Here is an 18,053-nt window from a genome sequence, read left to right on the forward strand (position 1 = left end):
CTCAAAATGATGACTGTATTTCCATCTAAGAAAACGCGTATCTCTCTCCTCCCTCCATTGTTGTTTGTGTTTGTGTTACTAGGTGGTGTTACATGTGAGTTGTCCTCATGCTGAAAAACGTGACTTGTCGCATACATGACATCACTCCCCAAGATGCAAGAAGAAACCAAAAATATATATTTACTAAGGAAAATGACAACAGTAGTGCACAGTGACTTGAATAACTAACTATAATCTGATTACTGGTTTGGAAATATTAACGCGTTAGATTACTCATTACTGAAAAAAATGGTCAAATTAGAGTAACGCGTTACTAGGTAACGTCACTGGTGTCACTGGTTACCGCATACATTCATTGAGTAGGGATTAAATGCTTTTTATTGCTCGTCTCTAAACTTCGAGCCATTTTTCTGCTTTTTTAAGCAGGGTGATGATGTGTGACGATCAAATGGGTGGAGGTAAGAGACATAAAGGGAGAGACAGGCAGGAGCAATTATCCAAAACAGGACAGATGTGGACCGTGTGACAATTGAGTGCTCATCTACACTGAAATATCTTTTCTCTGTTAAGCATTGAAGTTGCAACAGAGTTAAAGTGGGAACATGGGTCATTGATAAGCACTAAGCATCTGTGTGACTGCATGTATTTATTCACAATAGAAATCATTTTAATATTCAGGTAAAAACATGTACGTTTTAAACTCTTGTTTTAAAAAATGACAATAAATTGTGTATCCTTGACGTATCCATCCATTTTTTCTCTAAACAACTTTCAAATGTTGTTTAGAGAAAATTTATAATGTATTTATAATTTTTGGAAAGGAAGGGTAAATAAAAGGAAGACACTTTCAAATTCAAATGTCACCATTACATTTTAAAAGAGAATATTTAAGCAATCCACGGTTTTTACAAAGTTAATTTTCAGGTTAGAAGTTTGTGACTACTCCAACTGTGTTTCAGGTCCCTGTCGGCGGACTGCCAACATGTTCTACTGTGTACTTTGCTTGGCTGCACTTACCTTGGTATCAGGTAAGATGGCCTCACAACTCAAACAAAGATGTGGGGAGATGACACTACATCAGGTCACCAGTATGGGCTCCAGGAAGTCACTGTCCCCTGTAAATAAATTGTCTGGCAGATTCAACTTTGAGAAATTCAACTTTAGTGTGTTTTGCTTTGTTTTTTTGTTTTGATTTTTTTGTCTTTTGGGGGAGCCTGGATAGCTGTTTCCTTTGTTTCAAGTCTTTATGCTCAGCTAAATCAAGATAGGCTAAGCAACTGCTGACTCTAGCCATATATTTAGTTTGGTAGTTTCCTCATCTAACTCTCACAATAAAGTGCAATTGTCTAAATGTGAAACACTTTCATTAGACTTAGTCACAATGTAGTGAAGCTATGTGGTAAAGAGGCACAATTTGATTGGTCCTTTATTGGATCCTTGAAGTTTTTTAGTTAGAGAATGTCTTTGGACTAAGTGCCTTTCCTGTTTTCAAATTGTAGTGCCTTTAATGCATTTTGCAAAAGATACACTTAGACACAATGTTAACTTGACAAAGAATAGTGTCACAGTATTTGAGTTGCTGGCAATCTCACTAACAACTGTGTAAGACAGAATTGCATCTACTGTCCAAAATTAACATGTCAGCCTCCTCCCTTTGAATTCTGTGGTCTTGATTTATCGATGTTGGACCACATATGTTGCACAGAGCATGTGTCTTCATAACTTCAGGTACTACTGCAACAAACCAGACGTTTACCAGTTCTGGGGAGATGAACATCACCTCATGCCCCATCACCTATTATGGACAGGAGTATGACAAAATTTATGTGAGTTATATAAGCTCTCATGATATATGTATGTCTTTCCACCTACTGTCAATGTGACCAAGATGTATCTCTTAGAGTCCACAGTGATTTGCACATGCACAGGGTAAAATCAAGTGAGAGCAGATGACAACGGTCATAACATTTAATTGATTTGATGGAATGTAACTAAGTACAATCACTTAGTACTGTACTGTAAGTGCAATTTGAGATTCTTACTTACTTGATTGTATCCATTATTTGCTACTTTTTAAGTTTATTCCACTTATTAACCCTCAGTTAAAATATTAAGATATTCAGACAAAAAACCCAGATCCTGATAATAAGAAAAAGATAAATATCAAATATCCGGTCAACCTGTAGTATACAGTATATACATATATGTAACATGTACGTTCAATATCAGATAGTTAAAGACTTTGACTCAAGTAATATTCACATTTTAACATGATAGCTTTACATTTTCTTAAGTATGAATTTTGAGTACTTCTTACTACACTGCCTAAAAACATGTACGTTCTCATGCCAGAATAAAGCTTTCAAAAAAGGACAAAAATCCAACATCTTCAGTCATGTTACACAATTTAAAATATTTGTATATTTAACATTTGTATGCATACATACAAACATTTCATAAGCTTAGACTGTCATCAATTAATCATTTAAAATGATGAACCTTTTTAAGTTTAAACTTTTCTGGTTACATTTATCATTTATTGGTTTTGTCTCCTCTGTAATATTTAAACAGGTGGCCTTCAGTGCTAACAGATTTGCAGTTTGCTTCAATGGCTTATATAAACCTGGAATCAAAAATGACTGTATTGTGATGTCTGGAGGAACAGCTGACAGAGGTGACCTGGCAGTACTGACAAAAGAAATACCTACTGGATCTGGAGTTCATAAACTTCTGCCAAACCTCAAGAACGCTGGGAAATGTGTCAACATAATACCTTTAAAAGACAGTCAACAGTCTGAAGTGAGTGTTTTTCAATGATTGTCTGTTTTTCGTTGTCAGTTTTTTGTTTTTGTTTCTTTAATTATATTATTGTTTATATAAGTAGGGATATTTCAAATCATTGCCTTTTCTAAGAAGGCCATTGTTTCTTAGTTGTCTCTGCATCTTGTCTTTTTCTGTTTCCAGATTGAACAAGTTGAACTTGGCAATTTTGGGACACAAGCAATTCTGGCAATCAAGACATATTCCGCATATACAAATGTTGTTGTTGTAAGTACAGTAACAAAAAAACAAAACAAAACATATGAACAGTATAAATGTGGGGAATGAATATTTTTTCACAGGACAATGGCTTGCATACTGACAAAAGAGTAGACAAGCATATTCAGATTGAAAATGATTCTTAGATTTCAAGTACAAAGGTGATATAATTTAAAAGAAAATGACAAAAAGTGTACATTTCCATGAAAGAACCACCAGCACAACTTAAAGACCATATAGCTGTTGGCTCTGGTGACATAGACCTGAAACAATTTCTTAAAAAGCCTGGACTGAAGAGCAAGTCATCTTTCTCCATTGTTGGACCTGGTTTTAATAACAAAAGTCTTAGCTTTAGCTTAGTTTTGTGTTTTCTTATTTTGTTTGTCTTATTATTGACCTATTAAATAATTTGTCTTTATTATGGTCTTAGACAGTGATTATTTTTGGCACTTTCTAGGAGGCAGATTCACAAGTAAATGGCCTTACAGTGTCTAAACAGAAATTCCACACAGCTCAAACCAATAAGGGTGTCATCACAGACATGAGTGGATGCAGACTCTCAGGTGAGTAAATCTAGTGTTTTCCAGAAGCTAATTTTAAGCCTCAAAAGCTGATATTTAATTGGGTTACTATATGAACTCCCTAAATGAAGTTTTCCAACCTCTTAGGTAATGTTTATAAGACAAATACAACAGTAAGGGATCCAAACATCTGCTCTACTGTTACCTGCAATGTGAGTGGAGTTGCTACTGCTGTCAGTGATTGTGGTCCCATGGAGCATTGCCAAGGAAATGGGAGGTATATATTTTAAATAATTATTCAAAGGAAACAGGTCCAAATATACACTATTTTCAACTATGATGGTTGGAGTGAAACCCAGTAAGTTTACCACCTCACTAATTTCTAAATATGAATCTTTAATCTTGTGTCCTGTTTAGTCTTTAATATCCACTGATGGTGTTATTTCCTGTTTTCTGTCTGTTTCTCCCCGCCTCCTTCAGTTGCATATTGAACACCATGTGCACCGTGACAGGCTCCACTGTAATTGACTTCATTGGCAGAGTCCGCTCTGTCCCGGACAGGTGCGGGTACACTCTTATGAGGTCCGTGTCAATTCCAGGCCTCCAAGTGCTGGGGGTTTTCCAGGAAAGACGCCGTAAAGATGTTAGTTTTTTGGACCATGTGATACTGCAGCTGGACAGTGCAGGTGTTCAGATTTCCCTGGAACAAGGCGGCAGAGTTCAGGTACATTACCTACTGCAACAGTAGCTATTGTAATGTGTTGATGTGTCATGTAGTGTGTAGTTACATTCAGAAAATTCCCACGTGTTTTCTATCTCATCATGGTTGCATTGCCGGGATAAAACTCAGTACATTTCCGCAAACCACTATGTTCAAACATTACATTTCTTTGTGTTGTGTGGTGGAAATTTCTGTCAATAAAAGAGTAAGTCAGATCTGTCTGTTTAATCCAACCATCTGCAGATGGTCCCACCACGCAGCCAAATTCATGAGCCGAGCGAAATGAGCCCAGAGTAAAGGAGTGTTCACAATTTATACACAGATAACAACAAGGTCAGGGGAAGAGACAAGCACTCTCGGCGCCAGCAGTGATTAAGCTACACACATATGTACATACGGCTATTCCAATCAGACAGGCTTCTCATCGACACAAGACATAAAGTTAAAACTTCATGATGCATGACCTGGGACTCAGACATAAAACATGAGACAAGAGGGCGACTTTCTATCTGAGTTATGGCTGGTTCGTGACTCTATTACAATCATATAGGGCAGAGGTTAGGTGTTCATACATTTGCATAAGATATCAGTCACATGAAGCAAGTTAGATAAATGTTTTAAGAAATCATATTCAACAAAATAGTTCAAAATTCATCAACCCATAATGAAAAGGAATTTTCCCATCACAGTTGCAACTTCACATTTTACTAGGTTCAAAATTTAATTTTATGTTGTGACAATGCAGCGCATATGGTCTGGTAAAGTTCAGGCACAAACACCTTGGTTAGGGCTAGGAAAAAAAGATCATGTTGTCACTGGCTTGGCAGGTTTCTTCTTGGCAGGTATATGTGAGCTCATATACTGTACATAAAAGGTGAACTTACGTGACAAATTTAGTAAAAATGTCAATATGGTACATAAGACATCTACAAATCTACATAGGTTTTGCAAAACATTAACTGCTGACTAAATGTTCACAATACACAAGTCAGGAGCAATCCTACGCAATGCAAAACATAACATCAAACATAATTTTTTTTTCCATATTTCTCCAAATGTGTAGCTCAGCAAAATAACTTCTATGTGGTACACAGGCATCCAACCTGTAAGTTAAAGTTTAAGAATCAAGTCAGTGCAATGTGAGGTAACTTTTTCAAGCCATAATACCTAGAACTGTTGCAAGGAAAACAGCTATTGTCTTATATATGAATACTTTATCGGAGGGAAAAGACAAATCAGACTGAGTTCATGCTATGGCAGGAAACAAAAGATAGAAGATACTGTTGGAAATGCACATTAACCGTGCACATTTATTTCCAACAATTAATTTCAGTGTCCCCCACACCCTATGACATCATTTAGTAGTTATATAATATTTGTAGTACCACACAAGGACTTACAAACATAAAAAGTAAAATAGTGTATTTCTTATGTTCAACCACTAGAGAGCAGACTAGAGAACTCTTTGATAGGACACCTCAGTTACGCCAGAAATATAGTGACAGCTCTGAAAGGCATTTGTTGATAACTGAGAACAGTGTCTTCGTGTATTTGTAGTGTCTGAGAAATTGTGTCCTTTGTCACTTTTCAAGCTCAACGGCAAAGAGCTGATGCTCAACAACTCAGCTCAGGTAGACCACGATGTGGAGCTCTCAAGGGACCAGACGGGATTGACTGCAAAAATATCAGCCTCCAACCACACACTGTCTGTCCATTTTGATGGCAACACTGCACAAATCCACATGAGAGGTACACACATATTAAAGCCTGAATGTGATCGATGAGCTGGGATGTAATTGTTGATCCCCCTCCTGTCATATATTACTCAAGAGAGTAATGCCAGTTGGAATGGCAGCTTCATCCGTTGCAGATAAGGCAGAGAGGACATCAAAGGGCCTGAACACCCTCACAGGTGTGAGCAGAGCTATGCTGTGTACTGGTGTGGTGTCAGATTACTCCAAGTCTTAACAGCTAAAACAACCTCAACAAGAGGATTAGAGAGATGTCTGTCAAGCACATTCTTTTCATGCACACACAGTCAAAACACATACTGTGTTTCCACCCAAAATTCCTATTCATGGATGTTCATGTTTCAAAAATATCACCTGTAAATTTTACTTGATGATAAGATTTTATTTGGCGATACCACCAAATATGGCCTTGATCTGATACAACCGACAAGCGACATAACAATTACGAGAGTCATCGGATAATTTAAAAATATAAAAGCACAGCCCTGTATACATCAGTTGAGCTGAGACAAAGCAGGTTTTAGGGTTCTTTGGAATTATCATCACTCAGAACCTTTCTTGGTCATCATACCACTGCTGGAAAAACCAGCATAGACCAGCACCAAAACCAGCACACGAAATGAAATGTCTGCACAGAGCCCAAAGATACTAAAAGACAACATCCATCCAAACACGATCCAATTTTGGAGGCCGCATTTGAAGGCCAATTGTGTCACTACGCCTCACGAAGTCTGTCCCAATCTGAAGGCTCCTCCAAATGGGGCCCACAAATGCAGCCTTCTTTTCCCTGTTTTTGGAGGATGCATGGCTTCTATCCTTCGTGGCCTCACATATCCCAAGATTCTTTACCCACCCCAATAAGAAGAAAGAGAGAGAGAACATGGCGACATCACATGACATAGATTGTCATTTTTGCAGGCCTGAGCTTCATAAATAGTGATGCCTGGGTAGGGGCGGGAACATTTAGTGACGCAACCCTTCAAAGGATGCAGACTCAAATTGGGATACAGCTACTGTCTGAATTCACCCTGCTGCCATCTGACAAAAGATACAGAAGTACCTGCTGCTGTACCACCAGACTACACAGTAGCTTCTTTCTCCAGGCTGTGAGACTCCTGAATTCATCGTCAACACTTCTTTATCCAAAATAGATGTAAAGGACTCTTACTCCTTTTTCTAAAATAGATTTGAAATCATTGTGTTTTAAAAACATTGATGTTAAATTTACCTTGTACCTTGTAACCTCATTTAATAAAAAAAGGGGAAATGAAAAAATATACCTGGAGTGAAATTTCCAGTGCATTCCATTTAAAAGGGCATTTGTAAGCTATAGCCAGAACTGTAGAACTGTTAAAACATTTAAAAACGGGTGTGACGAAACAACAGTGACATGTCAAAGATTTCTATGTACTGTGTTGCAGAGAATGTCAACTGAAGTCCACCATATCTCAAATTACCACTTTGTACCTCAAGAGGCGAGAATTTGGTAGTATAGACCCCCATAGTTTCAGAATAGAGATGTAAAAGCACATTGTTTTGCTATTGAGTCTAACAAGTTAATCAAATAATCACAAAATTTCAAGAACAAAAATATTGGTCATTTCCATGGGGTTGCGGGGTGTTGCTGCTGGAGCCAATCCCAGCCTTGTTTTAGGGCTAGGGCAGGGTACTCCCTGGATAAGTCGCCAGCTCATCACAGGGCCCTCACTAGTGAGCAATGTGGGGTTCAGTATCTCGCTCAAGGACACTTCGACATGCAGCTCAGCACTGCCCAGAGCTAGGATTTGAACCAGTGACCTTCTGATCACTAGTCGACCTGCTTTACCCACTGAGCTACAGCCGCCCTCAAAAATTTTTAAATAAGCCTGCAGAGGATTAAGCGGCGTACATATAATGTGTACAGATGATGGATGGATGGATGGATGGATGGATCTTCGGCTTCTGTTTTTATTTTGAATACCAACTGTCCTTCACTGTGCTCTTGTGCATGTCCACTTTAAAAGTTCATTAATCTCAAGCACTCTTTGCCAAAACTAACCAGGACCAGGAGGAGCACTGGTACATGGTTTATGTGGCAATTCCAGCAGGTCCCGTGAGGAGAAGATCTCCAAACACTCTGCCACAGGGTAAGACCTGAAATATCACCAACACTTATTGGCAACCACTTTTTTTTCTTTCTTTTTTTCCCTTTTTTTTTTGATTAAATGGTTTTGGAGCATGCATGCAACAGTCTCTATCCTGTAGTGTTAACATTGTGTTGTTGGCCAGTCTTTGATCCTTTGCTGTTTGTTGCCCCACAGCTGTGGGATACAGTATAGCGATGCTGCTGACAGTACAATCAACTGCAACGCCACAACTGAATGGTAAAATCTCTTTAAATGGATGAACAGGCGACATTAACCTCTATGGCATGCTTCACCACATTTATCATGCAGTGGTCACTTACACCTGTTATGGACCCCTTAAACACTCATTATCCCGTTTATTCTAGTAAACTTGTGTCTCACTGACCTTAATGCTCAAACCCTCTTGTCACATTTTCACTTGAACAGGTGTAATATCCTGAAGCAGACTCCCTTCACTGTTTGCAACAAGCACATCAACCCAGAGCCCTTTGTTACTGCCTGCACGCGCACTTTGTGCAAATACCCTGCAGTAGATGGTCTCAAGTGCCAGTTCCTGGAGGCCTATGCTAGGGTCTGTAGCCACCTCGGCAATGTCACAGTGGAGAACTGGAGGTCAAAGATCGGCTGCTGTAAGGCTGCTTTTCAGCATCTTTGGTTATGTTTTGATATTACCTGATAGGAAATTAACTCTTGAACTTTGTTTAATAATAGCACAGTTTTAAGACAACTGTGTTTTTCATCTACCCTTAGATGTTTAACAGTGGCTTTATATCCTAAATTCAAATCACTTTTTCCATTAAAAAAAGACTAGAAATCTGTCCTTTCTGATAAAGCCAGTTTCTCTTGAATGCTTGCTGTATTTACATGTTGGTAGAAAAGTGTTTCTTTGCAGTGTGAACTGATCCTGTGTAATATGGCTAAAAAATATATCTTAGTGTGTAATCTCTACAGTCTAAATAAAAAATCATTTCGATGAAACACCCTCTAAACATGCCATTAGACCAACACAGACAAGTTGAGGTATTTACAGATCTATAAATCATACAGTTCAGTATTGTTTTGAATAAATAGAACTGAAAAACAATTTTAGACTCAAATTAACATGTTTTGGTAGAGCGGCTACATAAGTAAACTATTCAACAGTAAATATTGCTATGCTATTGTCCTGGGTGTGGACCAATATACCTGTTAAAGTTAAGAAAAATCGTACCTGCATTTATTTAGTTATTTATGATACATTTAGATACATATTTATTTATCCAGTCATGCATTGATTTTAGGCAGTTTAGAGGCATCAGTGCAATCAAATGATTGTTAAGTATTTGATTGGCACTAATCCACAGACTGCCCAGTTTGTCATAATTAACTGGAGCATTCTGGCTCCTGATCAGCCACTTGTATGTGTGCATTTCATGGTCTCTGTTTCTTTATCTTTTTCTTTATTTGTGTTTTTGCAGCCAGGATCCCTAAAGCTCTCTGTCAGGACAGGTTCTGCAGTGCCCATGAGTTCTGTGGCGAGAGGAGCAATGGTGGGAAACCCCGCTGCCACTGTCGGGCCATTTTTGCCTCAAAGTACAGATCAACAAGCACTTTTGGTGAGTAATCTATGAAATAAGTCATTGCTGCTATTTCATTAGAGGCTGGAAGAAGCTTTTTCAGATATATGGTATAACAGTGGAGTATCCATAGAACTTATGTGGAAGATTAGACCATGATATTGGGCCAGTATTTCTATTCATTGTTAAAAGTAGCTTTTGGCCATTTCTTTCTTAATCGATTACCCTACATTTTTAAAAAAAGAAGCCATTTTTAAGCTTTATCTGTATATGATCTAGCTTTTATTCTCTTGATTTTACAGATTAACTGTCATAGAGGTATTTATTTGACTTGCATGTTAACTTAATTGATTAAAAATATAGGGGTTTGGCAAAAAGTTAAAAAATAAAATAAAATAAAATAAATAGAAAATAAAGACACACAGAACTCTCAAAAAGCCTTTAAGGAAAATATGAAAATACTACCTCAAAGATACTTTTTACTTCTGAATTTATGTGTGCATATTCCTTATCTGTGATGTGAAGCTAAATTAATATAATGTCTTTGTATGGGTGTTCAGGTGAACCAACGGTCTGCAGTCAGAAGTCTGCTTCAGTAAATCTGGCTAATTGTCTCTTAGAGGACAAAGGCATCGACTTCTCTGTCTTACACCTAAATGACCCGGCCTGTAAAGGAGAATTGGACAACCTAACCCACATGGTGACATTTAACTCCAACAGCCACAATTGCGGTGCAGTGCTCACAGTGGGTACCCTGTTTTGTTGAGCTGAATTAATAAACTGGTATGTGCTCCTGAATTTTCAGTAACAATGACTGTGTCCATATAGGCAAACAAAAGTCAAATCATCTACAAGAACACCATCATGACACGGAACAGCTCCCTCTTTGGCCTAATCAACCGTCACGACCCAGTGCATATTGACTTCTCCTGTTATTACAGTCAGCCTGATATCAAGAGCTTGGCCATCAAACTTAAAGACAGGTGTGTGGCTGGTTCCTATATAGTCACCTTTTTGTAAGCAAGAGACTTGTTTTTTTTTTTTTTCTAGTGTAGACTGAATCTCTGTATATTTAGGGTGTGTGTGAGTGGAAGCCAGCTGATAAAGTCTTTGCTCTCCAGCTCCGTGAACCGGCAAATTACTTCTGGAGAATGGAACTACAATCTGACCATGAAGCTTTACACCAACTTTGACAGTAAGGTAGCTATCCAGTCAAGCACTGAAATTAATCTGGACCAGAAAATCTGGGTGGAACTGAAGACAGGTGGGTTGGATGACTCAATAGTCCGTGTGGTGACTGACTCCTGCTGGGCAACCAATCAGCCTTCGCCAAGTGGAAGCCTGAGATATGACCTCATCATCAAGGGGTGAATTACACATTGATGCTCATGGTGATAAACCATTCTTTTATGTTGCTGGCCAGTCCCAGTCATGTCTGCTTTGCTGTTTTTAAACAGCTGCCCTAATCCTGCTGATGAGACAGTGAAGGTGGAGGGAAATGGGCTAGGAACATCCAACTACTTTTCTTTCAACATGTTCCAGTTTTCTGGCACGACTGGTGGTGTCTACTTGCACTGCAGATTAGTGCTGTGTGTCAGGCAGGGGGACACCTGTGCACCGGTATGCCCATTTCTTGACCATATTCACATAAATGACAAAATACAAATGGTAAATGATCAAATTTAATAACATAGGCAAGACATTTTTTATTGAGCACTGGCTGGTTTGGGTCATCGTTTGGCCTCAAAAGATTGTGCTGGCCAAAATCTAAAACTGATTTTCTGTTTTGGCATCCTAGAGGTGCAATCAGGCTGAGAGAAGGCGCAGATCTGTCATGTCAAAATATGAGGACGAAAAGCCTACCTTCATCACCATGGCCTGGACTTATTAGGTACGTGCAACTCTCTTGCTTATTAATGGCATCAGCGCAGAATTCAAGATTATTGATGTCCTGTGGAAACCTTGTGTTCTCAAATTTGTTTACCACAAGCTAAAAAACAGGCCTGTTTTCAGCTTTGTGACAAGCATTTTCAGATGTTCCCATCGATTATGATGTGTAGTCAGGGGTAAATACAGTCTGAATTGGAAACACATAGAACAGATGTATAAGTGGATGACCTTTCAAATGGACAATAAACTAGCAATCGGAGCTCCTTGTGCCTCACATCCCATACTGCCCACACTCAGCATTAGTAGCCAATGGTTATTGACTGCATTCACCTCTGTGTGACCATGCCCTGATGTCATCCTGGAAAACTTTCTTGAAGTGTTTCAGATAAACTCAGATGAGAAATCTATTTAGAAGACAACTACATCATCCAGATACAGATTCAGATGTCTATAAAAGCTCTCAGATCATTACAAATTCAAACAAAACATAAGAGAGGAAAGCATTTTTTATGCTCTGGGGTTTATGAAATTTATGGAACATCACCAAATTATCCAGTGCAGTTGGCTCCCAGGGGCTTTGGCCCTCACTTGTAATACCACTTTTGGCATTTATGGCAACAAGCTGTGAATCTTCTTTTAAAAGATAGAGGACACAAGCCTTCACCTCTCCATACAGGAGCTGCATTCGCTTTTGGAATCCTGTGCTTTCCCAGAACTGTGCCTATAGAAGTTCACTCTATGGCTGATTACGAAAATCATATTTATTTGAAGGTTAAACTACCGTCCCCGCCAACTCCCAACTGCTTTTCTCGGTTCCAAATTATCTGGAAATGCATCTGGTGGATCTCCCTACCCTAACCTGCTGTTTCCCTTTGTCATATATCCCATCTACCCATTTAGTTTTTCCATTCATGTCAATTCATCATTGTCATTTGTTAGTTTTCTTCAGAGGTTTACATGTAGTAAACCTCCATAATGTAAAACACATTCCCAGTTTGAGTCAAAATGTTGGAAGATCTCCAATGCAAAACACTTTGAGTGTCACAATGGCCACCCTACCCAACAGAAGCAGGTTTACTCAGAAAGGCATTGCTCTAACAGCACCCGTGTTCAGCAAATGTAGCTGGTGTGATAGCGTGGCACCATCATCGACTGCAGGCAATGCGCACACCCATATACACACACACACCCAGTGTAAGGAAAGTTAACCAGAAATTTTAACAAGTTACTTTGTTAAAAAGTTTTAAAAAATGTTTTCTGATGATCCGTTTTCTAAGTCTGAGGTAAACTTTCTCCAGGGATTATGACATGAGAACTTGTGGTATGTTTCATTTGGTTCCACACAAAAAAAAACATCGCCAGTTCACAGGTCATAAAGACAGGCGAGAAAATAATTTAGATCAGGAAAAAACAAACACTATTTCACTTGCCACTTCAGTACTGATTCCTTTACTTTCCTGTACATGTACATTCATTCATCATTCTCACTCACTACTTTTTGAAGCAGACTGCATATTCACCCCCTGTCATCTGTCAATGCGTTTTACTGGCAAAACAGGGGCATAAACATTGTAGGCGAATCAGCATGATTATTATAAACTGATTTTGTTTTTTGTTTTTTTGAGGTTATTTTGTTGTTTTGGTTAAAGGAAAAAGCTTATGAAAATGTTGAGGTTTTAGATGTTGTAATAATTTAGTTATAGATTTCCACTAAGTGCTATTTTTGTAATCTTGTAAGTAGCATGTTGGTTTTTTTTTTATTTCTCATCTATATTTCTTATCTTTTGTCAGTATTGTTACCATTCTTATCCGTGTACCAGCATGTTTACAAGGTTTGAGAAGTTTGAAGTAGAACTCTGCAATTGGCAACAGCTGGATTGATGTAAAGAAACAAAACAATGATGATGGAACAATGATGGAAATTTATTAATAACACAATGACCTTCAAAGTCATGCAAACAGACACAAACTGACCAAATATCCACTATGTTCTCCATAAAATATCAGCCAAACACCTAATCACCAAAAATGATTGAAGTCAAGATATTTGTTTCACTGCCGTTTTGCTGTTTTATATATGGATTAACAACTAACCATTACTTGGATTTGTTTATCTTAGGTTTCCATGGAGATGTGGACTACCAGCAAGAAGATCTGTGATCAGTTGTCATTGTTTTGAATCTCTGCCAACATGAATAATTGTAACAATGGCACACATATGGATCTTTCTCTTTTCTTCAATTTGTTTTGTCTTGTTGTGGTTAACTTTTTTTTTTTGTGTGTGTGTGTGTGTGTTTTCCCTGGGATGGTGAACATAATTTCTGGAGTATTGGAAAGGTACCGATTTGATTAAGTGTCTCAAACAAGCAAGTTCATTAACTGTCAGAGAGCCTGACAAAGAGAAACAGCCAAAACCTAATAGGTGAGCACATAAACATGAATACTGTAAAACACCTCTTGTACTGTATGCTTCAGTGGAATGCAGGGCTTTCTTTGTGATAATTATATTGTATAATCAATAAAAATTGGTCCTGTTGCATCTTTACAGTTTGTTCTTCTTGATTAATGATTTACAAGTTGTGTCGAGTCTTCTTAGTGTTTTAAAATTAGCAGTCCATTGAAAATGATTTTGACCAGAAAAAGAAAATGGTCAATCTTAAAAGTGGCGCTTTCATCATAACTGTGCTTTTAAACAAACGTTTGACTCGGGTACATTAACAAAAAGACCCTAGGTTGCATTTTGGAGAGTTTCGCTTGAAGAATGGTGTCCTGCCTGAAACGTCCATGAGAATTGTGTTGAAATGATTGACTCAACCCCTTCATGTGAAGGCCAGTTCTTTTTCTTAGATATACCACAAATATTTAAATTTAAAGTGAAGAGACTCTGTTCTGGTCAGGTTATTGGTCCCCGATTCCAAGCTGGTGCTCTGTTTTATTGACTTTATTAATTATTTTTGTTATAAATTAAAAAAAATAGTAACCTGACCTATCCTACCTACCTTTGTACTACAACAAACTGTTATTGAAGGTGAGGGAAAGTAGAGCACCTAGAATAAACCCAGAAAAGCACTGGGAGGAACATGAACAGAAACTCCACACTGAGACACCATCCTAACCCAGTGATAAACCAAAGACCTTTTTTATATAAATATTTATTATAGTCTGTTGGTTTTTTTTTGATGACCATTGAGATAGCTCTTGATTTTCATTCAAGTCCACCTGTGGCACATTTAATATCTTGATAAGTTCAAGCTTTATTGAGCTCCAGTTTGAATGTGTATGGTTGAGAAAAGCCTAAATTGGAAAGGAGGGACTAATGAAGATACTAATCAGAGCAAATGTGGAAGGACAGTCTAAGTGAGGCAGAATCTTAGAGGAGGGGCAATAGAGCTAATTTGTTATATCATGTCTAAACTTTGGTCAAAAGGCTGTCAGAGCTCAGCAGGTTCTCCTCTCTCTGGTGATGGAGACCTTGGAGCAAACTGGCCTCTGCTTTCCTCAACTCCTCAACAGCTCCTGCAGGAAGCCAATACGTCCTCACTTTGAGACCATGCTGATTTACATTCTGCTTTCCTTCATCTCTCTGCTCACTGCAGCTCTTAACCTGCTGGTCATCATCTCTATCTCCCATTTCAAGTAGTCACTCATTAACTTATGGATCTGTTACATAGCAAAAAGCTTTACTTTTGTGTGTACTTTCAGCCTATGCTCTATTTGATGTTACCTGAATAACTGATGCTATAAATATTGATACATATTGTTCTGCTGTTCTTCCTCTCCAGGCAGCTCCACACCCCGACCAACCTCCTCCTCCTCTCTCTGGCTGTCTCAGATTTCTTCGTGGGCCTCCTCATGTTTTTTCAAATTATACTCATAAATGGCTGCTGGTTCCTTGGTGACCTCATCTGTACTTTGTATTCTGTTTTGGAATACATTCTTACTTCTGCTTCAGTAGGAACCATGGTGCTCATATCTGTTGACCGCTATGTAGCTATCTGTCATCCTTTGCATTACTCCACTAAAATCACTGTGAGAGGAGCTGAACTCTGTACCTGCCTTTGTTGGGTCTGCTCTGCTCTATACAACAGCCTTATAATGAAAGATAACCTGAAAGAACCAGGCAGGTATAACTCCTGTATTGGACAATGTGTAATTGTCATTGATCATGTTGCAGGACTTGTTGATCTGTTTTTGACCTTTATCGGTCCTGTCACAGTCATTGTAATTCTATACATGAGAGTATTTGTGGTAGCTGTGTCTCAGGCTCGTGCCATGCGGTCTCACATTGCAGTTGGCACTATTCAGAGTTCGGTGAAAGTAGCTAAGAAATCTGAGTTGAAAGCAGCCGGGACTCTTGGTGTAGTTATTGTCGTGTTTCTGTTATGCCTCTGCCCATATTATTGTGTCACACTAACAGGACAGGACACCATGCTCAATGCTTCATCAGCTGCCTTTGTGATATGTCTGTTCTATTTTAACTCCTGTTTAAATCCTTTGATCTACACGTTTTTCTATCCATGGTTTAGAAAATCAGTTAGACTCATTGTTACACTTCAAATACTGAAGCCTGACTCCTATAAGCTCAATATACTGTAGAGAGACACTGAGAAGTGACTGAAGGAATAAAATGTTTCTGAATATTTTAATGTTGAGTCAACCATTTAGAGAAACTCTAAGTCAGACCAGCTTTGTACTTTACAGATTTACAGATAAGTTGATGTCATAACCTGTAAGATGACAGCATATGTTCATGGTCCCACAATCTCTGTAGAGTCTTGTTGTGATTTTTGTAACCCATGAGGACTGAAATAATTTCTAGTTGATGAAAAGTATAAACACCTCTCACACATCGTATCAGTCTGGTACATGTAAGCCTAAAGTTACAGTTAGTGAGATTTTTGCCTTATTTACCTTGATACTGTAATCTGTACTGTATCAATAAAAAACAGAAATGTATTGGAAGATTACAGGAGCTGCATTAACTAACTTCATCACACATCATTAGAGAGACTCATGATGTGATATACAGAGCAAGACGCAAGGGATGTTGGTTACTGAGCAAGAGAGAATTTTAGAGGATGAACAAAATTCAGCCTATCCAGTGTTTGGGAAAACAGTTTTGAACAATGACGAGTCTAAAGGACCTTATAATCCGGCCTCACTTTAAGTCGCTGAAAACAAAATATGTAGGAATAGTGATAGTAAGCTTTGTTCGAGTAATTTCTAAGACTGCATGATCTCTCACATCCTGCTGGTTGGTTCTAACACTTGCTGATACACTCTAAACATTTGTGAGAGCAGCATGCCTTGCTAGCACCCCCAAAATACAGCTGCCACAATAAGTTTCACCAAGATATATGAATTTTAGTACACATGTGTATCATACCTAGATGGCAGACATAGAATTATTATTTATTGCCACAAAAAGGGAGCTGTTGTACCTCTAGGATTTGATAAAAGTGACAAAGTGAAAACACTTAAATGACGATATTAAGTTATAGTCCCAACCACCTGGAACCTGTCAAAAGAAATGACACAATACTGTTCTCCCCCTAGCTGGTTGGCCAGATCTGCATACTGTTTGTATATGTTGAAAACTGTGAGTTTTCATTGGACATTGTTGCCATTGTAACACATTATTTGTCATGAAATATATAATTGCTGTAACATGGGTGTACTTTGTCCAGTCTTCCCCAAATGTGATGAGATTTATAAGAGTCCCAGCTCTAAGATATCTACATGCCTGAGAAGCTGAAGTCAATGCACCACTTAAAAGCAATAGGAAGTAAAGCTTTTGTGACATTTTCATAAGTGTTCTACCTTTGATATACTTTGAACAAACATGGCTGTTGAGCTGAAGCTCAGGAATGGGTCTCAAAGAACTACACTTCCCAGAGTGCACCAGCAGCAGCAAACTGGCTGCCTGTCACCTGAGTCATTGTCACTGATTTGGAGCACATGTGAAGACATGGAGGTGCTGAGTCATTCAGACAAACAAACTTCAGAGAGAAGATGCTCCAAGTTCACTCATAGGTTCAGTCCAAAGACGCCATTGGTCAGTGAAGTGTTCAAGTTCATGCCACTGTCATTAGGTCTATTTTAGGGGGGCTGAAGCCCCCCTAAAATATTCTTAAGGACCCCCCATATAATTTGGTGTTTTTATTATTGATCTATTTATGTATTTATTTTATAAAAAAGTCCCGACAAATTCAATGTAAAGTGGCCAGAATATGAGTTTAAACAAATAATCATATAACCTGTCATTATTCACTTAAATATGATCATAAATCTGTCAGTTTCCCTTCACTTCATAGTGTAACGTAGAGAGCCCCCTCAGTGGGTCGTTATCCAATCCATTCCTGTTCATATAGAGAATGCCCACATGTGACCTTGCTTGCACTGGCATCATGTGTACCTCTCCCAAGTACACAGAGCGGCTAGAACAGCAT

At 38.4% G+C, this 18,053-nt stretch overlaps 2 protein-coding genes across 2 annotated transcripts; both read left to right on the forward strand.

Moving 5' to 3' along the window:
* The first annotated feature begins 1,769 nt into the window (after nucleotides 1-1,769).
* On the forward strand, nucleotides 1,770-11,605 carry LOC119025893 (alpha-tectorin-like). Its single transcript, XM_037109904.1, has 13 exons — nucleotides 1,770-1,854; nucleotides 3,708-3,837; nucleotides 4,041-4,284; nucleotides 5,874-6,030; nucleotides 8,074-8,158; nucleotides 8,333-8,395; nucleotides 8,585-8,787; nucleotides 9,616-9,753; nucleotides 10,275-10,459; nucleotides 10,543-10,697; nucleotides 10,836-11,081; nucleotides 11,172-11,334; nucleotides 11,513-11,605. The coding sequence occupies exons 1-13, from the start codon at nucleotides 1,770-1,772 to the stop codon at nucleotides 11,603-11,605; spliced, it is 1,947 nt and encodes a 648-aa protein (XP_036965799.1).
* A 3,462-nt stretch (nucleotides 11,606-15,067) lies between these two features.
* LOC119025974 (trace amine-associated receptor 8a-like) lies at nucleotides 15,068-16,200 on the forward strand. The gene is made up of 2 exons (XM_037110021.1): nucleotides 15,068-15,240; nucleotides 15,387-16,200. The coding sequence occupies exons 1-2, from the start codon at nucleotides 15,068-15,070 to the stop codon at nucleotides 16,198-16,200; spliced, it is 987 nt and encodes a 328-aa protein (XP_036965916.1).
* The last annotated feature ends 1,853 nt before the right edge of the window (nucleotides 16,201-18,053 follow it).

Source organism: Acanthopagrus latus, chromosome 9, assembly GCF_904848185.1.
Source record: "Acanthopagrus latus isolate v.2019 chromosome 9, fAcaLat1.1, whole genome shotgun sequence".
Lineage (NCBI taxonomy): Eukaryota > Metazoa > Chordata > Actinopteri > Spariformes > Sparidae > Acanthopagrus > Acanthopagrus latus.